Here is a 21,134-nt window from a genome sequence, read left to right as displayed (position 1 = left end):
TGTGGTGTAGCCAGTGTTCTGCCTAATGTAGTGTTGTGGTGTAGCCAGTGTTCTGCCTAATGTAGTGTTGTGGTGTAGACAGTGTTCTGTCTAATGTAGTGTTGTGGTGTTCTGCCTAATGTAGTGTTGTGGTGTAGACAGTGTTCTGTCTAATGTAGTGTTGTGGTGTTCTGCCTAATGTAGTGTTGTGGTGTAGACAGTGTTCTGCCTAATGTAGTGTTGTGGTGTAGCCAGTGTTCTGTCTAATGTAGTGTTGTGGTGTTCTGTCTAATGTAGTGTTGTGGTGTTCTGCCTAATGTAGTGTTGTGGTGTAGACAGTGTTCTGCCTAATGTAGTGTTGTGGTGTTCTGCCTAATGTAGTGTTGTGGTGTAGACAGTGTTCTGTCTAATGTAGTGTTGTGGTGTAGCCAGTGTTCTGTCTAATGTAGTGTTGTGGTGTAGACAGTGTTCTGCCTAATGTAGTGTTGTGGTGTAGCCAGTGTTCTGCCTAATGTAGTGTTGTGGTGTAGCCAGTGTTCTGCCTAATGTAGTGTTGTGGTGTAGACAGTGTTCTGCCTAATGTAGTGTTGTGGTGTAGACAGTGTTCTGCCTAATGTAGTGTTGTGGTGTAGACAGTGTTCTGCCTAATGTAGTGTTGTGGTGTAGACAGTGTTCTGTCTAATGTAGTGTTGTGGTGTTCTGTCTAATGTAGTGTTGTGGTGTAGCCAGTGTTCTGCCTAATGTAGTGTTGTGGTGTTCTGTCTAATGTAGTGTTGTGGTGTAGCCAGTGTTCTGCCTAATGTAGTGTTGTGGTGTTCTGTCTAATGTAGTGTTGTGGTGTAGACAGTGTTCTGCCTAATGTAGTGTTGTGGTGTTCTGCCTAATGTAGTGTTGTGGTGTAGACAGTGTTCTGTCTAATGTAGTGTTGTGGTGTAGCCAGTGTTCTGTCTAATGTAGTGTTGTGGTGTAGCCAGTGTTCTGCCTAATGTAGTGTTGTGGTGTAGCCAGTGTTCTGCCTAATGTAGTGTTGTGGTGTAGCCAGTGTTCTGCCTAATGTAGTGTTGTGGTGTAGACAGTGTTCTGTCTAATGTAGTGTTGTGGTGTTCTGCCTAATGTAGTGTTGTGGTGTAGACAGTGTTCTGTCTAATGTAGTGTTGTGGTGTTCTGCCTAATGTAGTGTTGTGGTGTAGACAGTGTTCTGCCTAATGTAGTGTTGTGGTGTAGCCAGTGTTCTGTCTAATGTAGTGTTGTGGTGTTCTGTCTAATGTAGTGTTGTGGTGTTCTGCCTAATGTAGTGTTGTGGTGTAGACAGTGTTCTGCCTAATGTAGTGTTGTGGTGTTCTGCCTAATGTAGTGTTGTGGTGTAGACAGTGTTCTGTCTAATGTAGTGTTGTGGTGTAGCCAGTGTTCTGTCTAATGTAGTGTTGTGGTGTAGACAGTGTTCTGCCTAATGTAGTGTTGTGGTGTAGCCAGTGTTCTGCCTAATGTAGTGTTGTGGTGTAGCCAGTGTTCTGCCTAATGTAGTGTTGTGGTGTAGACAGTGTTCTGCCTAATGTAGTGTTGTGGTGTAGACAGTGTTCTGCCTAATGTAGTGTTGTGGTGTAGACAGTGTTCTGTATAATATAGTGTTGTGGTGTAGCCAGTGTTCTGCCTAATGTAGTGTTGTGGTGTAGACAGTGTTCTGTCTAATGTAGTGTTGTGGTGTAGCCAGTGTTCTGCCTAATGTAGTGTTGTGGTGTAGACAGTGTTCTGCCTAATGTAGTGTTGTGGTGTAGACAGTGTTCTGTCTAATGTAGTGTTGTGGTGTAGACAGTGTTCTGTCTAATGTAGTGTTGTGGTGTTCTGCCTAATGTAGTGTTGTGGTGTAGCCAGTGTTCTGCCTAATGTAGTGTTGTGGTGTAGACAGTGTTCTGCCTAATGTAGTGTTGTGGTGTAGACAGTGTTCTGTCTAATGTAGTGTTGTGGTGTAGCCAGTGTTCTGCCTAATGTAGTGTTGTGGTGTTCTGCCTAATGTAGTGTTGTGGTGTAGACAGTGTTCTGCCTAATGTTGTCATGAGCCCTCTCACTCCACCGGGTTACCACCTTAATTTGTTTCCACTATCTTCCACTCTGCTCACCTCCCTCTCTCTACTCAGCCTAACTAGCTCCACCTGTCCCTGCTCTGCTCGGCTCTAATTACTCTGCCAGCTGCGCTGCATTACCCACTAACCTCTCCCAGTATTTAAGGCCCTGTCTTTCAGCTCTCCGGTGTCAGATCGTCTGCAAAGCTCACACCCGGAACCTGTTTGCTCGCGCTTCTGGCTCACCCTGGTTTTGTGACCCCGGACCTGCCTGTTTTTTGGATACTCTTCTGCCTCAGGAGATCCAGACCTGCTTCTGCCATTACGACTCCTGTCTACTCTTCAATCCCGGTAACTCTGACCAGCCTTCTGCCTTGCTACTACGTATTTTGGATTTCCCTTGAACTGTACTGCTGCCTGGTTTCATTCCGCCCTGTTGTGTCTGTGTCTCCCCCCAGGACTTCTGGACCACCCACCACCGGCTTCATAGGACGCATCGCTGCCACTGGGGGGCACAGACCCAGCGCATTGGACGGGATCCCTGTTACCCCTGGAGCCTTCATTCACTCCCTACTTCCCTTTTCCCTTAAGTTTAATAAACTTTCTGGTGTGACGCAATTGTGGTCCTCTGGTCGTCTGTCTGAACCGTGACAGTACGATCTGACCATTATGGACTCAGCGCACACTTTCCCCGACATGGAAACCGATGAGCATGAGCAGCAGTTCCAGCAGCAGCAACAACAACTCGCCATGATCATTCAACTCCTCACCAACCTTACCCCAGCCAGTCTGCCCACCAGCCCAGCCCCGAGTTACCTGCCCCGGTCATTGCAGCCGCTGCTCGGAACCCAAGATTGGAAACCCCGAGCGGTTCAACGGCGATTCAACCCAGGTCCGGCCATTCCTGACTAGCTGCCGACTTCAGTTCTCCTTGCAGCCAAGGACCTTCGCCACGGAGGGGGCTAAAGTTGGGTATGCCATCACTCACCTGGCGGGCCGAGCTCGACTCTGGGGAACAGCAGAGTTCGAACGTCAAACCCCGCGCATGTGCAACCTTCGACCTGTTTGCTGAGGAGATGCTGAAGGTGTTTGACCTGGATTCACCCACCGCAGAGGCGTCTCGTGAACTGTTCAGTATTCGACAAGGCAGACGTACAGTCGCAGACCATTCCATCGACTTCCGAACCCTGGCTAGACGAAGTTCTTGGAACACACCATCATTGGTGGACGCGTTCTTCCATAGTTTGGCTGACTATATCAAGGACGAGTTGGTCTCCCATGAACTGCCTTCCACTCTTGATGAAGCCATCGCACTGACTGTCAGGATCGACAGAAGGATACAGACCCGTCAGTCGTGAGAGGGGGCGCCAAGGTCCACCTACTACCGGCATTCGGAGAGATCCGACTGGGCTCCTGTCATCTACTGCCACTCACCCAGGTCAGCTTGATCAGTCTGAGCCTATGGAGATTGGGCGAGCCTCCTCACTCCTGCAGAGCGCCAGCGCCGCTCACCTCAGACCTCTGCCTCTATTGTGGAGGTGATGGACATCGTGTGGTAACCTGCCCTTTAAAGGGCCGAAGCTCACCGGGCGTAGGGGGAGTCCGGTTGAGTTCAATGACCATCCAGTCCTCCGACCGCAAACCCCTGCTGCAAGTTCACCTCCGCCTCTCTGACTCAACTCACACCCTGGCTGCTCTGGTGGATTCTGGCGCCGAAGCCAACATAATGGACATCAAGCTGGCACGCCAACTGGGACTGGAGAACCTCCGTTTGACACCTCCTATTCCTGCCCGGGCACTGGACGGACACTTACTCGGATCGGTCACTCATGTCACGGCCCCGGTCTCGATGGGTCTGTCCGGAAACCATCAAGAAACTATCCAGTTTCACCTGCTCCCCTCTCCAGGCCAACCCCTCATCCTGGGTTACCCATGGCTCCGCCCCGGCACAACCCTCAGCTCGACTGGGTGACCGGGGTGATCAGGGAGTGGGGAGAGGACTGCCACCGAACCTGCCTGCTTGCTGCCGCACTACCCCCTCGGCCAGTACCTACTAACTCCGCTCCTGACCTCTCCAATGTCCCAGAATGCTACCATGGTCTCAGAGAGGTGTTTAACAAAGCAAGAGCCACATCTCTGCCCCCTCACCGACCAGTACGACTGTGCCATCGACCTCCTCCCTGGAACAGCTCCTCCAAGGGGTCGTCTTTATTCGTTGTCTGCTCCTGAAAGAAAGTCCATGGAGGACTACATCAATGGCTCTCTGTCCGCAGGATTAATCCGTTCATCTTCATCTCCTGCTGGTGCTGGCTTCTTCTTTGTGGGGAAGAAGGACGGATCTCTTCGCCCCTGCATCGACTACAGGGGACTCAACGACATCACAGTGAAGAACCGCTACCCTCTGCCTCTGCTCACCTCTGCTTTTGAGTTGCTCCAGGGAGCCACTGTTTTTACCAAGTTGGATCTCAGAAACGCTTACCACCTAGTGCGGATCCGGGAGGGATATGAATGGAAAACCGCATTCAATACACCAACAGGCCACTACGAGTATCTGGTTATGCCTTTTGGCCTCACCAATGCTCCTGCTGTGTTCCAGGCTCTAGTGAATGATGTACTGCGGGACATGTTAAACAAGTTTGTCTTCGTTTACCTGGATGACATCTTAATTTACTCCAGAAACCTGTCTGAACACACCCGCCATGTCCAGCAAGTCCTTCATCGTCTTCTGGAGAATTCCCTCTACGCCAAGGCAGAGAAATGTGAGTTTCACGTCAAGACAGTGGCCTTCCTGGGGTACATAGTGGCAGAAGGAAGTATCCAAATGGATCCTGCCAAAGTATCAGCAGTCACTTCATGGCCAGTTCCGGAGAACAGAAAGAAGCTGCAACAGTTTCTGGGGTTTGCTAACTTCTATAGGAAGTTTATCCGGAACTACAGTACCGTTGTTGCCCCTCTCACTGCTCTAACCAGCACCAAGCAACCCTTCACCTGGACCCCAGCAGCCGACAAAGCCTTCAGTACCCTCAAGGTGAGGTTCACCTCCGCTCCCATCCTCCAGATGCCTGATGTGGACCGGCAATTCATTGTGGAGGTGGACGCCTCGGATGTGGGAGTTGGGGCTGTGATTTCTCAGTGGGCTGCGGAGGATAGGAAGCGCCATCCCTGTGCCTTTTTCTCACGTCGGTTGTCCCCCTCTGAGTGCAATTACGACATAGGGAACCGTGAGCTGCTGGCTGTGAAGCTTGCCTTGGAGGAGTGGCGTCACTGGCTGGAGGGGTCCACCATTCCATTTCTCGTTTGGACCGATCATAAGAACTTGGAGTACATCCATGCGGCCAAACGGTTGAACTCCAGGCAGTCCCGCTGGGCCCTGTTCTTCACCAGGTTTAATTTCACTCTGTCATACCGGCCTGGATCACGCAACACCAAGCCAGACGCCCTCTCCCGTCAATTCCAGAAGGATGACACCCCCTCCAAGGACCCTGTGTCGATTCTGCCAAGTCCCTGCATCGTTGCAGCTCTGACCTGGGCTGTTGAGGAACAGGTGCTGGAGGCTCTCCGTAACCAGCCAGGTCCCAGCACTTGCCCAGCTGACCGCCTTTTTGTCCCCCGAAGACCTGAGGTCCCAGGTCATTCAGTGGGGACATGACTCCCGCCTAGCTTGTCACCCTGGCTCCACCCGCACTTACAACCTGCTCGCCCAGAGGTTCTGGTGGCCCTCTCTGAGGAAGGATGTACGGGAATTCGTCCAAGCCTGCCCCATCTGCAACCAACACAAGTCGGTCCTGCCAGCCCCCAGCCGGATTGCTGCAGCCCCTGCCTGTGCCCAGACGTCCCTGGTCTCACATCGCCCTTGACTTTGTCACGGGGCTGCCCCCTTCAAGTGGCATGACCGTCATTCTCACCATCGTTGACCGTTTCAGCAAGATGGCCCACTTCATTCCTCCCCAAGCTCCCAACCGCCAAGGAGACCGCCCAGGTGGTCCTGGAACACGTCTTCCGGATCCACGGACTGCCAAGGGATGTTGTTTCTGACCGTGGTCCACAATTCTCCTCCGCTTTTTGGAAGGAGTTCTGTCACCTGCTGGGAGCCACAGTCAGTCTGACTTCCGGATTCCATCCCCAATCCAATGGGCAGTCAGAGCGGGCTAATCAGGAGCTCGAGAAGGCGCTGCGATGCATGACTTCACGCAACCCCCACTCCTGGTCGCAGCAATTGACATGGGTGGAGTACGCACACAATTCTCTGACCTGCTCTGCCATCGGTATGTCCCCTTTCCAATGTGTTTATGGATACCAGCCTCCTCTATTTGCCAGCCAGGAGGAGGAGGTTACTTGCCCATCTGCACTTGCTTTTGCCCGTCGATGTCGCCGCACCTGGTCACAAGCCCGAGCCACCCTCCTCAGGTCCGTTGCCAGCTACACTACCGGGGCCAACCGTCGGAGAATTCCTGCTCCCACCTACCATGTTGGTCAAAGGGTGTGGTTGTCATCGAAGAACCTGCCACTCAGGGTGGAGTCGCAGAAGCTGGCACCTCGGTTCATTGGCCCATTCCCTATCAGAAGAGTGATTAGCCCAACTGCTGTCCGGCTCCAACTGCCTAATTCCCTGAGGGTGCACCCCACTTTCCATGTGTCTAAGATTAAGCCCATCCATGAGAGTCCGCTGGTCCCTGCTGCGCCTGGTCCTCCTCCTCCACGGCTCGTCGATGGTGGTCTGGTTTACACCGTCCGCCGCCTGCTTCGGTCCAGACGGAGGGGTAGGGGTCTCCAGTACCTCATTGACTGGGAGGGCTATGGACCTGAGGAAAGGACCTGGGTGCCAGCTAGTCGGATTGTGGATAGGACTCTCATCACCGCTTTCCACCAACGGCATCCTGATCAACCTGCTATCCGTAGGGGGCCGCCCCAGAGGGGTCCCTAACCGTCCGGCCCGCTCGGCTTCCTGTCCTGTGCCTGATCCTGTCTCGGGACCTGTCCCATCTCCCGACCACGGCCCTCCGGCTTCCTCCGAGGATGAGGACGTTCACTCGGACCGTTCGGAGGAGTTCTAGCCCTCCTCCGGCTCCCCTCCTCCCGCCCGGCGTGGTGTTGCTCTTGGGACTTCTGGGGCCGTCCCTTGGGGGGTTCTGTCATGAGCCCTCTCACTCCACCGGGTTACCACCTTAATTTGTTTCCACTATCTTCCACTCTGCTCACCTCCCTCTCTCTACTCAGCCTAACTAGCTCCACCTGTCCCTGCTCTGCTCGGCTCTAATTACTCTGCCAGCTGCGCTGCATTACCCACTAACCTCTCCCAGTATTTAAGGCCCTGTCTTTCAGCTCTCCGGTGTCAGATCGTCTGCAAAGCTCACACCCGGAACCTGTTTGCTCGCGCTTCTGGCTCACCCTGGTTTTGTGACCCCGGACCTGCCTGTTTTTTGGATACTCTTCTGCCTCAGGAGATCCAGACCTGCTTCTGCCATTACGACTCCTGTCTACTCTTCAATCCCGGTAACTCTGACCAGCCTTCTGCCTTGCTACTACGTATTTTGGATTTCCCTTGAACTGTACTGCTGCCTGGTTTCATTCCGCCCTGTTGTGTCTGTGTCTCCCCCCCCCCCCAGGACTTCTGGACCACCCACCACCGGCTTCATAGGATGCATCGCTGCCACTGGGGGGGGCACAGACCCAGCGCATTGGACGGGATCCCTGTTACCCCTGGAGCCTTCATTCACTCCCTACTTCCCTTTTCCCTTAAGTTTAATAAACTTTCTGGTGTGACGCAATTGTGGTCCTCTGGTCGTCTGTCTGAACCGTGACAAATGTAGTGTTGTGGTGTTCTGCCTAATGTAGTGTTGTGGTGTAGACAGTGTTCTGCCTAATGTAGTGTTGTGGTGTTCTGTCTAATGTAGTGTTGTGGTGTAGACAGTGTTCTGCCTAATGTAGTGTTGTGGTGTAGACAGTGTTCTGTCTAATGTAGTGTTGTGGTGTAGCCAGTGTTCTGCCTAATGTAGTGTTGTGGTGTAGCCAGTGTTCTGTCTAATGTAGTGTTGTGGTGTAGACAGTGTTCTGTCTAATGTAGTGTTGTGGTGTAGCCAGTGTTCTGTCTAATGTAGTGTTGTGGTGTAGCCAATGTTCTGTCTAATGTAGTGTTGTGGTGTAGACAGTGTTCTGCCTAATGTAGTGTTGTGGTGTAGCCAGTGTTCTGTCTAATGTAGTGTTGTGGTGTAGACAGTGTTCTGCCTAATGTAGTGTTGTGGTGTTCTGCCTAATGTAGTGTTGTGGTGTTCTGCCTAATGTAGTGTTGTGGTGTAGACAGTGTTCTGCCTAATGTAGTGTTGTGGTGTAGCCAGTGTTCTGCCTAATGTAGTGTTGTGGTGTTCTGCCTAATGTAGTGTTGTGGTGTAGCCAGTGTTCTGCCTAATGTAGTGTTGTGGTGTAGCCAGTGTTCTGCCTAATGTAGTGTTGTGGTGTAGACAGTGTTCTGTCTAATGTAGTGTTGTGGTGTTCTGCCTAATGTAGTGTTGTGGTGTAGACAGTGTTCTGTCTAATGTAGTGTTGTGGTGTTCTGCCTAATGTAGTGTTGTGGTGTAGACAGTGTTCTGCCTAATGTAGTGTTGTGGTGTAGCCAGTGTTCTGTCTAATGTAGTGTTGTGGTGTTCTGTCTAATGTAGTGTTGTGGTGTTCTGCCTAATGTAGTGTTGTGGTGTAGACAGTGTTCTGCCTAATGTAGTGTTGTGGTGTTCTGCCTAATGTAGTGTTGTGGTGTAGACAGTGTTCTGTCTAATGTAGTGTTGTGGTGTAGACAGTGTTCTGTCTAATGTAGTGTTGTGGTGTAGCCAGTGTTCTGCCTAATGTAGTGTTGTGGTGTAGACAGTGTTCTGCCTAATGTAGTGTTGTGGTGTAGACAGTGTTCTGCCTAATGTAGTGTTGTGGTGTAGCCAGTGTTCTGCCTAATGTAGTGTTGTGGTGTAGACAGTGTTCTGCCTAATGTAGTGTTGTGGTGTAGACAGTGTTCTGCCTAATGTAGTGTTGTGGTGTAGACAGTGTTCTGTATAATGTAGTGTTGTGGTGTAGCCAGTGTTCTGCCTAATGTAGTGTTGTGGTGTAGACAGTGTTCTGTCTAATGTAGTGTTGTGGTGTAGCCAGTGTTCTGCCTAATGTAGTGTTGTGGTGTAGACAGTGTTCTGTCTAATGTAGTGTTGTGGTGTAGACAGTGTTCTGTCTAATGTAGTGTTGTGGTGTAGACAGTGTTCTGTCTAATGTAGTGTTGTGGTGTTCTGCCTAATGTAGTGTTGTGGTGTAGCCAGTGTTCTGCCTAATGTAGTGTTGTGGTGTAGACAGTGTTCTGCCTAATGTAGTGTTGTGGTGTAGACAGTGTTCTGTCTAATGTAGTGTTGTGGTGTAGCCAGTGTTCTGCCTAATGTAGTGTTGTGGTGTTCTGCCTAATGTAGTGTTGTGGTGTAGACAGTGTTCTGCCTAATGTAGTGTTGTGGTGTTCTGCCTAATGTAGTGTTGTGGTGTTCTGTCTAATGTAGTGTTGTGGTGTAGACAGTGTTCTGCCTAATGTAGTGTTGTGGTGTTCTGCCTAATGTAGTGTTGTGGTGTAGACAGTGTTCTGCCTAATGTAGTGTTGTGGTGTTCTGCCTAATGTAGTGTTGTGGTGTAGACAGTGTTCTGCCTAATGTAGTGTTGTGGTGTTCTGTCTAATGTAGTGTTGTGGTGTAGACAGTGTTCTGCCTAATGTAGTGTTGTGGTGTAGACAGTGTTCTGTCTAATGTAGTGTTGTGGTGTAGACAGTGTTCTGCCTAATGTAGTGTTGTGGTGTAGCCAGTGTTCTGTCTAATGTAGTGTTGTGGTGTAGCCAGTGTTCTGTCTAATGTAGTGTTGTGGTGTAGCCAATGTTCTGTCTAATGTAGTGTTGTGGTGTAGACAGTGTTCTGCCTAATGTAGTGTTGTGGTGTAGCCAGTGTTCTGTCTAATGTAGTGTTGTGGTGTAGACAGTGTTCTGCCTAATGTAGTGTTGTGGTGTTCTGCCTAATGTAGTGTTGTGGTGTTCTGCCTAATGTAGTGTTGTGGTGTAGACAGTGTTCTGCCTAATGTAGTGTTGTGGTGTAGCCAGTGTTCTGCCTAATGTAGTGTTGTGGTGTTCTGCCTAATGTAGTGTTGTGGTGTAGCCAGTGTTCTGTCTAATGTAGTGTTGTGGTGTAGCCAGTGTTCTGCCTAATGTAGTGTTGTGGTGTAGCCAGTGTTCTGCCTAATGTAGTGTTGTGGTGTTCTGTCTAATGTAGTGTTGTGGTGTTCTGTCTAATGTAGTGTTGTGGTGTAGACAGTGTTCTGCCTAATGTAGTGTTGTGGTGTAGACAGTGTTCTGTCTAATGTAGTGTTGTGGTGTAGACAGTGTTCTGCCTAATGTAGTGTTGTGGTGTTCTGCCTAATGTAGTGTTGTGGTGTAGCCAGTGTTCTGCCTAATGTAGTGTTGTGGTGTAGACAGTGTTCTGTCTAATGTAGTGTTGTGGTGTAGACAGTGTTCTGTCTAATGTAGTGTTGTGGTGTTCTGCCTAATGTAGTGTTGTGGTGTTCTGTCTAATGTAGTGTTGTGGTGTAGACAGTGTTCTGCCTAATGTAGTGTTGTGGTGTTCTGCCTAATGTAGTGTTGTGGTGTAGACAGTGTTCTGTCTAATGTAGTGTTGTGGTGTAGCCAGTGTTCTGCCTAATGTAGTGTTGTGGTGTTCTGTCTAATGTAGTGTTGTGGTGTAGACAGTGTTCTGCCTAATGTAGTGTTGTGGTGTTCTGTCTAATGTAGTGTTGTGGTGTAGACAGTGTTCTGCCTAATGTAGTGTTGTGGTGTTCTGCCTAATGTAGTGTTGTGGTGTAGACAGTGTTCTGTCTAATATAGTGTTGTGGTGTAGCCAGTGTTCTGCCTAATGTAGTGTTGTGGTGTAGCCAGTGTTCTGTCTAATGTAGTGTTGTGGTGTAGCCAGTGTTCTGTCTAATGTAGTGTTGTGGTGTAGACAGTGTTCTGCCTAATGTAGTGTTGTGGTGTAGCCAGTGTTCTGTCTAATGTAGTGTTGTCGTGTAGCCAGTGTTCTGTCTAATGTAGTGTTGTGGTGTAGCCAGTGTTCTGCCTAATGTAGTGTTGTGGTGTAGACAGTGTTCTGCCTAATGTAGTGTTGTGGTGTTCTGTCTAATGTAGTGTTGTGGTGTTCTGCCTAATGTAGTGTTGTGGTGTAGCCAGTGTTCTGCCTAATGTAGTGTTGTGGTGTAGACAGTGTTCTGCCTAATGTAGTGTTGTGGTGTAGACAGTGTTCTGCCTAATGTAGTGTTGTGGTGTAGACAGTGTTCTGCCTAATGTAGTGTTGTGGTGTAGACAGTGTTCTGCCTAATGTAGTGTTGTGGTGTAGCCAGTGTTCTGTCTAATGTAGTGTTGTGGTGTTCTGTCTAATGTAGTGTTGTGGTGTAGCCAGTGTTCTGTCTAATGTAGTGTTGTGGTGTTCTGTCTAATGTAGTGTTGTGGTGTAGCCAGTGTTCTGCCTAATGTAGTGTTGTGGTGTTCTGCCTAATGTAGTGTTGTGGTGTAGACAGTGTTCTGTCTAATGTAGTGTTGTGGTGTAGCCAGTGTTCTGCCTAATGTAGTGTTGTGGTGTTCTGTCTAATGTAGTGTTGTGGTGTAGCCAGTGTTCTGCCTAATGTAGTGTTGTGGTGTAGACAGTGTTCTGCCTAATGTAGTGTTGTGGTGTAGCCAGTGTTGTGCCTAATGTAGTGTTGTGGTGTAGCCAGTGTTCTGTCTAATGTAGTGTTGTGGTGTAGACAGTGTTCTGTTTAATTCTGAGTCAACATCTCTGTTCTTGCCTGATGTATTTCTACTGTTCTGGCCCTGTTTATCATGCAGTTCTGTTCATCTCTCTCTCTCTCTCTCTCTCTCTCTCTCTCTCTCTCTCTCTCTCTCTCTCTCTCTCTCTCTCTCTCTCTCTCTCTCTCTCTATCTCTGTCTCTATCTCTGTCTCTCTATCTCTGTCTCTCTATCTCTCTATCTCTGTCTCTCTATCTCTGTCTCTCTATCTCTGTCTCTCTATCTCTGTCTCTCTATCTCTGTCTCTCTGTCTCTGTCTCTCTGTCTCTGTCTCTCTGTCTCTGTCTCTCTGTCTCTGTCTCTCTCTGTCTATGTCTCTCTATCTCTGTCTCTCTCTCTCTCTCTCCATTTCTCCATCTTTCCATCTAGGTATGTATCTCTATATGTATTCTGTATATCTATATCTCTCCCTCCCTCCATCCTCTCCAGACCCAGACCCAGTGACTGGGGACATGGAGTCAGCCATGGCTGTGGAGCTCAACCCCTGGGTGGACTATGAGTTCAGGGTTGTGGCCAGTAACGCTATCGGGACAGGAGACCCCAGTGCCCCATCCAGGGGGGTCCGCACTAAAGAAGCAGGTAACTCCCCGGTCTGTGTCTGTGTCTGTGTGTGTGTGTGTGTGTGTGTGTGTCTACTTTGTAAAGTAGAAGGTAACTCCCACCAAAACCACCTTCTTACTCTGGGGTCCCTCATAGTTGAGTATGACACCCCTCCAGGTGTTGTAATCCATTCAACTGTATCTTAATGACTATGATCCCCAAAAAGGTGAAAGGGTGACATAATGACAACAATGTAGAACATACACTACATGACCAACAGTATGTGAACACCTGCTCGTCCAACATCTCATTCCAAAATCATGGGCATTAATATGGAGTTGGTCCCACTTTTGCTGCTATAACAGCCTCCACTCTCCTGGGAAGGATTTCCACTAGATGTTGGAACATTGCTGCTGGGACTTGCATCCAGTCAGCCAGAAGAGGTCGGGCACTGATGTTGGGCGATTAGGCCTGGCTCGTGGTTGGCGTTCCATTTCATCCCAAAGGTGTTCGATGGGGTTGAGGTCAGGGCTCTGTGAAGGCCAGTAAAGTTCTTACACGCCGATCTCGACAAACCATTTGTGTATGGACCTCGCTTTGTGCACGGGGGAATTGTGATGCTGAAATAGGAAAGGACCTTCCCCAAACTGTTGCCACAAAGTTGGAAGCACAGAATCATCTAGAATGTCATTGTATGCTGTAGCGTTAAGATTTCCCTTCTCTGGAACTAAGGGGCCTAGCCCGAACCATGAAAAACAGCCCCAGACCATTATTCCTCCTCCACCAAACTTTACAGTTGGTGCTATGTATTAGGTAGCGTTCTCCAGGCATCCGCCAAACCCAGATTCGTCCGTCGGACTGCCAGATGGTGAAGCGCGATTCATCACTCCATAGAACGCGTTTCCACTGCTCCAGGGTCCAATAGAGGAGAGCTTTACACCACTCCAGCCGACGCTTGGCATTGTGCATGGTGATCTTAGGCTTGTCTGCGGCTGCTTGGCCATGGAAACCCATTTTATGAAGCTCCCGACGAACAGTTGTTGAGCTGACGTTGCTTCCAGAGGCAGTTTGGAACTCGGTAGTGAGTGTTGCAACCGAGGACAGCAGAGCCGTTGTTGCTCCAAGACGTTTCCACTTCACAATAACAGCACTTACAGTTGACCGGGGCAGCTCTAGCAGGGACCGGGGCAGCTCTAGCAGGGCAGAAATTTAACAAACTGACTTGTTGGAAAGGTGGCACGTTGAAAGTCACTGAGCTCTTCAGTAAGGCCATTCTACTGCCAATTGTTGTTTATGGAGATTGCATGGCTGTGTGCTCGATTTTATACACCTGTCTCCTATGTTCCCAACCTCCCCATTTCAGCTATTTATATTACTATCTCTCATGACTCTCCTACGTTCCCAACTAGGAATGTGACAAATGGAAACATTTTCGTGATGTTTAAACTGCTCTTTTTTTTAAAAGTTTTTTCGTTAGAACGATAAGAACAAATCATAGAATTCCCACATCAATTCACAATGCAGAATAATGTGTCACAATCCGGGTTAGAACTCCGGTCTCAGAAGTGTAGAGCTGGGGGTACTACCCCTTAGCCACAGAGGAGATGTTGTAGGACCCAAATGAAACACCCAAGGCAATACTCCAGGCAAGTAGATTTAATGTTCACAAAACAGGAGGCAAAACAAAACAACTCCACGAGGGGAGAAAAACAAACTAAAGATAACTTCAAAAACTTACTAGGACAGACACGGTGAGACAAAGCAGGAGACACACAGTCAGGACGCAATAACCAAGTGACAAACAAGGGGAAAACACACAGCTAAAATACACAAGGGGGAAACAAGGCACAGGTGACCTGGATAAGCTAATTAGGACACATGAGGAAGAACTAAGGCAAAGGGGGAACACAGCTGACCTCTAGAGGCCAGGAGACAAACAGGGGAAGCAGGAAGCTGACAGGACCCCCCCTCCTCTAGGAACGACTCTGACGTTCCTTCCAGAACACCCTGGCCCCAGGGTGCGAAAATCTCGGATCAACCCTGGGTCCAGGATGTCCCTGGCTGGAACCCAGGAGCGCTCCTCTGGCCCGTAGCCCTCCCAGTCCACCAGATACTGCAGAGAGTTCTGGACCCTCCGGGAGTCCAGTATCCGGCGGACTGTGTAGGCTGGCTGGCCGTCTATGATCCTGGGAGGTGGCGGGGGTCTGTGGGGGGGCAAAGGAGAAGACAAGACGGGTTTAAGGAGTGAAACATGGAAAGTGGGGTTAACTCTAAGGGAGCGAGGCAGAACTAAACGATACGAAACAGGGTTAACCTTTCTAGCAATGCGGAAAGGGCCGATGTATCTCTGGGAAAGCTTCTTGGATTCGACCCGGAGGGGCAAGTTCTTAGTGGCCAACCAAACTCTCTGACCAGCTCGGAAACTAGGGGGCCGTCCCGGCGGTGGCGATTAGCCTGACTTTGGTATCTCTGGGAGGTCCGAAGGAGGGTACACCTGGCCTTCTTCCAGGTCCGCCTACAGCGTTGGACAAAGCGCTGGGCCGAGGGAACACCAACTTGCGCCTCTTCCTCTGGAAATAATGGAGGGTTGTAACCGAACTGGCATTCGAAGGGGGACAATCCGGTGGCTGAGGACTGGAGGGTGTTGTGGGCATATTCAGCCCAAATGATATAGGTGGCCCAAGACGTGGGATTACTGGCCGCCATACACCGCAGGGTGGTCTCCAGATCCTGATTAATCCGTTCCGTTTGGCCATTAGACTCTGGATGGAATCCTGACGATAGGCTGGCTGTGGCCCCAATAAGCCTGCAGAAGGCCCCCAAAACCGGGACGAGAATTGGGGACCTCGGTCAGAGACCACGTCCAGGGGAATGCCAAATATCCGGAAGACATGGTTCATGAGGAGCTCAGCAGTCTCCTTAGCCGAGGGCAGCTTGGGCAGGGGAATAAACCGGGCAGCCTTAGAGAAACGGTCTACCACCACAAGGATGACGGTGTTGCCCTGGGATAGAGGAAGTCCCGTAACAAAGTCCAGAGAAAGGTGTGACCATGGCCTTCGAGGAACAGGTAAGGGATGGAGCAGTCCCTGGGGTCGCTGGCGTGTCGACTTTTCCCTGGTTGCACACAGGGCAGGCCTCAACATAGACCTGCACGTCCTTCTTGATGGACGGCCACCAAAACCGCCGTCGGAGGAACTCCAGTGTGCGAGCACTGCCAGGATGGCATGTCAAGGGGCGACTCATGACCCCACTGCAAGACGCGGGCCCGAACCGAGAGAGGAACGTACAGGCGACCGGCAGGACCACCGCCTGGATCGGGCTCATGGGCAAGAGCTTCTCGTACCCCTCTTTCTAGTTCCCACTGAAGAGGTGCGACGATCCTAGACCTCGGAATAATCGATGCCAAGGGCTTCTCTTGTACCTCGGGAGAATAGACTCGAGACAGAGCATCCGGCTTGACGTTCTTGGTGCCAGGTCGGTAAGTCAGGAGGAACTGGAATCGATTAAAGAAAAGGGACCATCGTGCTTGCCGAGGGTTCATCCGCTTAGCCTGTTGGAGATATTCCAGGTTCTTGTGGTCTGTGAGAACCTGGAAAGGGTGCTGAGCCCCCTCAAGCCAATGGCGCCACTCTTCCAAGGCCAGTTTTACCGCAAGCAACTCTAGATCCCCCACGTGGTAGTTGCGCTCGGCCTCAGACAGGCGGCGAGACATGAAGGCACAAGGGTGTAATCTCCCATCCGCACCCCTCTGTGACAGGACGGCTCCCACCCCCACCTCTGAGGCGTCCACCTCCACCACGAAAGGTCTCTCTGGGTCAGGGGTCACCAGAATCGGAGCAGAAGTGAAGCGGCGCTTGAGATCCTCGAAGGCCCCTGCTGCTTCCGGACCCCAGTGAATCTTGGTCCCTCCTCCCTTGGTAAGCGTCGTCAAGGGGGCTACCACCGAGCTGAAATTCTTGATGAACTTCCGATAGAAGTTAGAAAAGCCAATGAACCGTTGAACCTCCTTGACCGTGGCAGGTGTGGGCCAATCGTGGACCGCCTTGACCTTCTTGGGATCCATCTCTAGGTGCCCGGGAGTGACAATAAACCCGAGAAACTGAGTCTGAGAAACATGAAATTCACACTTCTCAGGCTTAACGTAGAGGTGATTGTCAAGGAGCCTCTGGAGAACCCGGCTAACATGCCCCTCATGTTCCTTCAGTGACCTCGAGAAGATGAGGATATCGTCCAGGTACACGAAGACGAACAGATTAAGCATATCCCGGAGAACATCATTAATCAGGGCTTGGAATACTGCGGGGGCATTGGTGAGCCCGAACGGCATCACCCGATATTCATAGTGTCCCGTGGGCGTGTTGAACGCCGTCTTCCATTCGTCTCTGGCCGGATCCGCACGAGATGGTAAGCATTGCGGAGATCCAGCTTAGTAAAAATGGAAGCCCCTTGAAGCAGCTCAAAAGCAGTGGCCATGAGAGGAAGAGGGTATCGATTCCGAACCGTGATCTTGTTGAGTCCCCGGTAATCAATACAAGGCCTCAGACCCCCGTCTTTCTTTTCAACAAAAAGAAGCCCGCCCCAGCCGGGGAAGTAGAGGCATAGATGAGGCCGGCTGCCAAGGACTCCTTAATGTAGGTGTCCATAGCTGCGTGCTCGGGGAGGACAAGGAAAAGATCCGACCTCTAGGAGGGCAGCACCCAGGGAGTAGATCAATGGCACAGTCAAAAGTGCGATGAGGCGGTAAGGCAGTAGCCCGGGCCTTGCTGAACACTGCCTTGAACCGATGGTAAACACTGGGGACTCGGGAGACGTCAACAGACTCTTGAAACTGGGTACTAGGGGCTGAGGAACTCTGAAGCATGCAGGTGAGTTGGCAAGTGGGACCCCAGCTAAGAATGGTGCCAGTAGGCCAGTCGATCTGGGGATTATGTCTGCATAGCCAAGGGTGACCCAGGATAATAGGATACTCGGGAGAGTCAATGAGATAGAAGGTCTCCTCCTGCTGGTGTTGAGAGATGGTAAGTCGCAGGGACTGAGTCGCCTCAGTAACTTTTCCTGGTTCCAGAGGTCTGCCATCTAAGGCTGTAACTGCCTGGGGGTTGAGGAAGTAGTTGGGTAGGGATCTTAAGTTCCTTAGCCAAGGTTACATCCATAAAATCACCTGCGGCACCGGAATCGATCATAGCCTGGACCCGATGCTGGTGGCCCTCCCAGGACAGAGTGGCTGGAATAGCTAGGACCGCGTTAGTAGGAGGAGCTCTAATTTTCCCCATCACAACCCTCCTGTAGCTGGGCGGGGACAGGCGTTTCCCAGCTCGGGGCAAGTGGAGCGGAAGTGGCCGGCAACCCCGCAGTAGAGGCACCGACCGCTCCCTCATGCGACGTTCCCTTCGTTGGAAGAAAGCCTGGAACGGCCTAACTGCATGCTCTCCGGGGAATCCTGGGGCAGTTCAGGAGCCGGGGCAGCTCTGAATGACGGAGTCCAAACAGGAGAAACAGAGCTGCTCAGAGGAACTTGGGACTGAGACACCTGACGGCGAGCCGTTCTCCGCTCTCTTAGACGATTGTCCAGGCGGATGGCCAAGGCTATGAGGGACTCGAGATCTTCAGCTGGTTCACGGGTGGCTAACTCATCTTGAAGGGGCTCAGATAACCCTCCCTGAAAGCAGACCCTCAGCGCTTCATCATTCCATCCGCTCCTTGCTGCCATGGTTCGGAACTCAATGGCAAAATCTGCCGTGCTTCGGGGGCCCTGACGGAGAGACAGTAGGCGCTTGGAAGCCTCCCGCCCACTGACAGGATGATCGAACACCCGCTTGAACTCTTCTACAAATGCAGCGTGGGAGTCACAACAGGCCTCCTGGGACTGCCACACCGCAGAGGCCCAGGCGGCGCCTTGTCTGAAAGAAGGGTAATGAGGTAGGCAATCTTGGAACGGTCTGTGGGAAAACTTGAGGGTTGGAGCTCGAAGGTGAGGGAGCATTGGGTGAGGAAACCCTGGCAAGAGCTTGGATCCCCAGAAAAGGGCTTGGGAGGTGGTAGTCGGGGCTCCGCCAACCGAGAAGGCCTGTCGTCACTGGGAGGTGACCGGGGGAAGGGGGAGGACCAAGGAGGCGTTCAAAGAGCTGGTGAAGGGAACTCATCATTTCGGCCAGGAGTTGAGAATGTCTAGCCATCAGCTCCTCTTGTCGGCTGAGAACGGCTTCATGGCGCTGGAAAGAAGCCTCATGTCGAATGATCACCGCCAACAGGTCCTGGGAACTGAGTGTTTCTGGGTCCATGATTGACTTGGTTATTCTGTCACAATCCGGGTTAGAACTCCGGTCTCAGAAGTGTAGAGCTGGGGGTACTACCCCTTAGCCACAGAGGAGATGTTGTAGGACCCAAATGAAACACCCAAGGCAATACTCCAGGCAAGTAGATTTAATGTTCACAAAACAGGAGGCAAAACAAAACAACTCCACGAGGGGAGAAAAACAAACTAAAGATAACTTCAAAAACTTACTAGGACAGACACGGTGAGACAAAGCAGGAGACACACAGTCAGGACGCAATAACCAAGTGACAAACAAGGGGAAAACACACAGCTAAAATACACAAGGGGAAACAAGGCACAGGTGACCTGGATAAGCTAATTAGGACACATGAGGAAGAACTAAGGCAAAGGGGAACACAGCTGACCTCTAGAGGCCAGGAGACAAACAGGGGAAGCAGGAAGCTGACATAATGGTCCTATTACATATGTATGACAGCTAGGGCAGGGCAATTAAGTTATATTTACCACAACCCTTTACAGACCTAGAACACAGCTATTTACCCCAACCCTTTACAGCTAAAGTAGCAGGTCCATAATTGAAAAGTTCCGCATCAGAAGAGTCTGGTCGCTTAGTGATGGAAGAGTCTGGTCGCTTAGTGATGGAAGGGTCTGGTCGCTTAGTGATGGAAGAGTCTGGTCGCTTAGTGATGGAAGAGTCTGGTCGCTTAGTGATGGAAGAGTCTGGTCGCTTAGTGATGGAAGAGTCTGGTCACTTAGTGATGGAAGAGTGTGCAAAGCTGTCACAAGGCAACGGGAGCCTACTTTGAAGAATCTCAAATATAAAATATATTTTGATTTGTTTAACACTTTTTTGGTTACTACATGATTCCATATGTGCTATTTCATAGTTTTGATGTCTTCACTATTATTCTACAATGTAAAAAATAGGAAAAATTAAGAAAAACTATTGAATGAGTAGGTGTATAGCCTTGCTATGTATGGCACTCGAAAGCAGAATGCTAACCCTACCTAAACTGTACTTAGATAGCCTCTGCTGTCGTGGTACAGCGCTAGGAACGTTGCACTCTGCTTTCGAGTGCCATACATACATATATACATACAGTTGAAGTCGGAAGTTTACACACACTTAGGTTGGAGTCATTAAAACTCATTTTTCAACCACTCCACAAATTCCTTGCTAACAAACTATAGTCCTGGCAAGTCGGTTAGGACATCTACTTTGTGCATGACACAAGTCATTTTTCCAACAATTGTTTACGGACAGATTATTTCACTTATAATTCACTGTATCACAATTCCAGTGGGTCAGAAGTTTACATACACTAAGTTGACTATGCCTTTAAACAGCTTAGAAAATTCCAGAAAATGATGCCATGGCTTTAGAAGCCTCTGATAGGCTAATTGACATAATTTGAGTCAATTGGAGGTGTACCTGATATGTTAGTTAAGACGTAGGTCATGCCTTTCATTAAAAAGTCTACATTCATTCCAGCTTTAGGCTAAGGCAACTGCCACAACTGGACCCCGTTTATCATAGCGCATTACGTGTCACACAGTCACCAGACCAGATCAGATCAGACCAGACCAGACCAGACCAGATCACAACTCTGGAGATCCCTTCTGCCTTCAGTTTAGTTTCACCTTGTGGAATGATCTGTCATCATGAAGTGCTTTGAAAAGGCTGGTTACGGCACACATCACCTCCATCATCCCAGACACACTAGACCCACTCCAATTTGCATACCACCCCAACAAATCCATAGACGATCTCAATTGCGCTCCACACTGCCCTTTCCCACCTAGATAAGAGGAATACCTACGTGAGAATGCTGTTAATTGACTACAACAGGCTCCTGAACAGCTTTAATCCTCAAGCCATAAGACTGCTACCTAGCTACCAGAAGGAGAGAACATTTTTATTTTTCTCTCTAATGCACACTAACAGGGCCCCCCTACACACTAACAGGGCCCCCCTACACACTAACAGGGCCCTACACACTAACAGGGCCCTACACACTAACAGGGCCCTACACACTAACAGGGCCCTACACACTAACAGGGCCCTACACACTAACAGGGCCCTACACACTAACAGGGCCCTACACACTAACAGGGCCCTACACACTAACAGGGCCCTACACACTAACAGGGCCCTACATACTAACAGGGCCCTACACACTAACAGGGCCCTACACACTAACAGGGCCCTACACACTAACAGGGCCCTACACACTAACAGGGCCCTACACACTAACAGGGCCCTACACACTAACAGGGCCCTACACACTAACAGGGCCCCCCTACACACTAACAGGGCCCTACATACTAACAGGGCCCTACACACTAACAGGGCCCTACACACTAACAGGGCCCTACACACTAACAGGGGCCCTACACACTAACAGGGCCCCTACACACTAACAGGGCCCTACACACTAACAGG

At 50.4% G+C, this 21,134-nt stretch overlaps 1 protein-coding gene across 1 annotated transcript in view; it reads left to right on the top strand.

Moving 5' to 3' along the window:
- cntn5 (contactin 5) overlaps positions 1–21,134 on the top strand; it is a 542,763-nt gene that overhangs the window by 416,487 nt on the left and 105,142 nt on the right. The window contains exon 17 of the mRNA XM_041876697.2: positions 12,304–12,453. Coding sequence (XP_041732631.1) covers positions 12,304–12,453 — 150 coding nt within the window. The remainder of the gene's footprint in view (positions 1–12,303; positions 12,454–21,134) is intronic.

The sequence above is a fragment of the Coregonus clupeaformis genome, chromosome 5 (genome assembly GCF_020615455.1).
Source record: "Coregonus clupeaformis isolate EN_2021a chromosome 5, ASM2061545v1, whole genome shotgun sequence".
Taxonomy (NCBI): Eukaryota; Metazoa; Chordata; class Actinopteri; order Salmoniformes; family Salmonidae; genus Coregonus; species Coregonus clupeaformis.
Note: the sequence above shows the minus strand (reverse complement) of the source record. Positions and strands in the feature narration are given on the sequence as shown.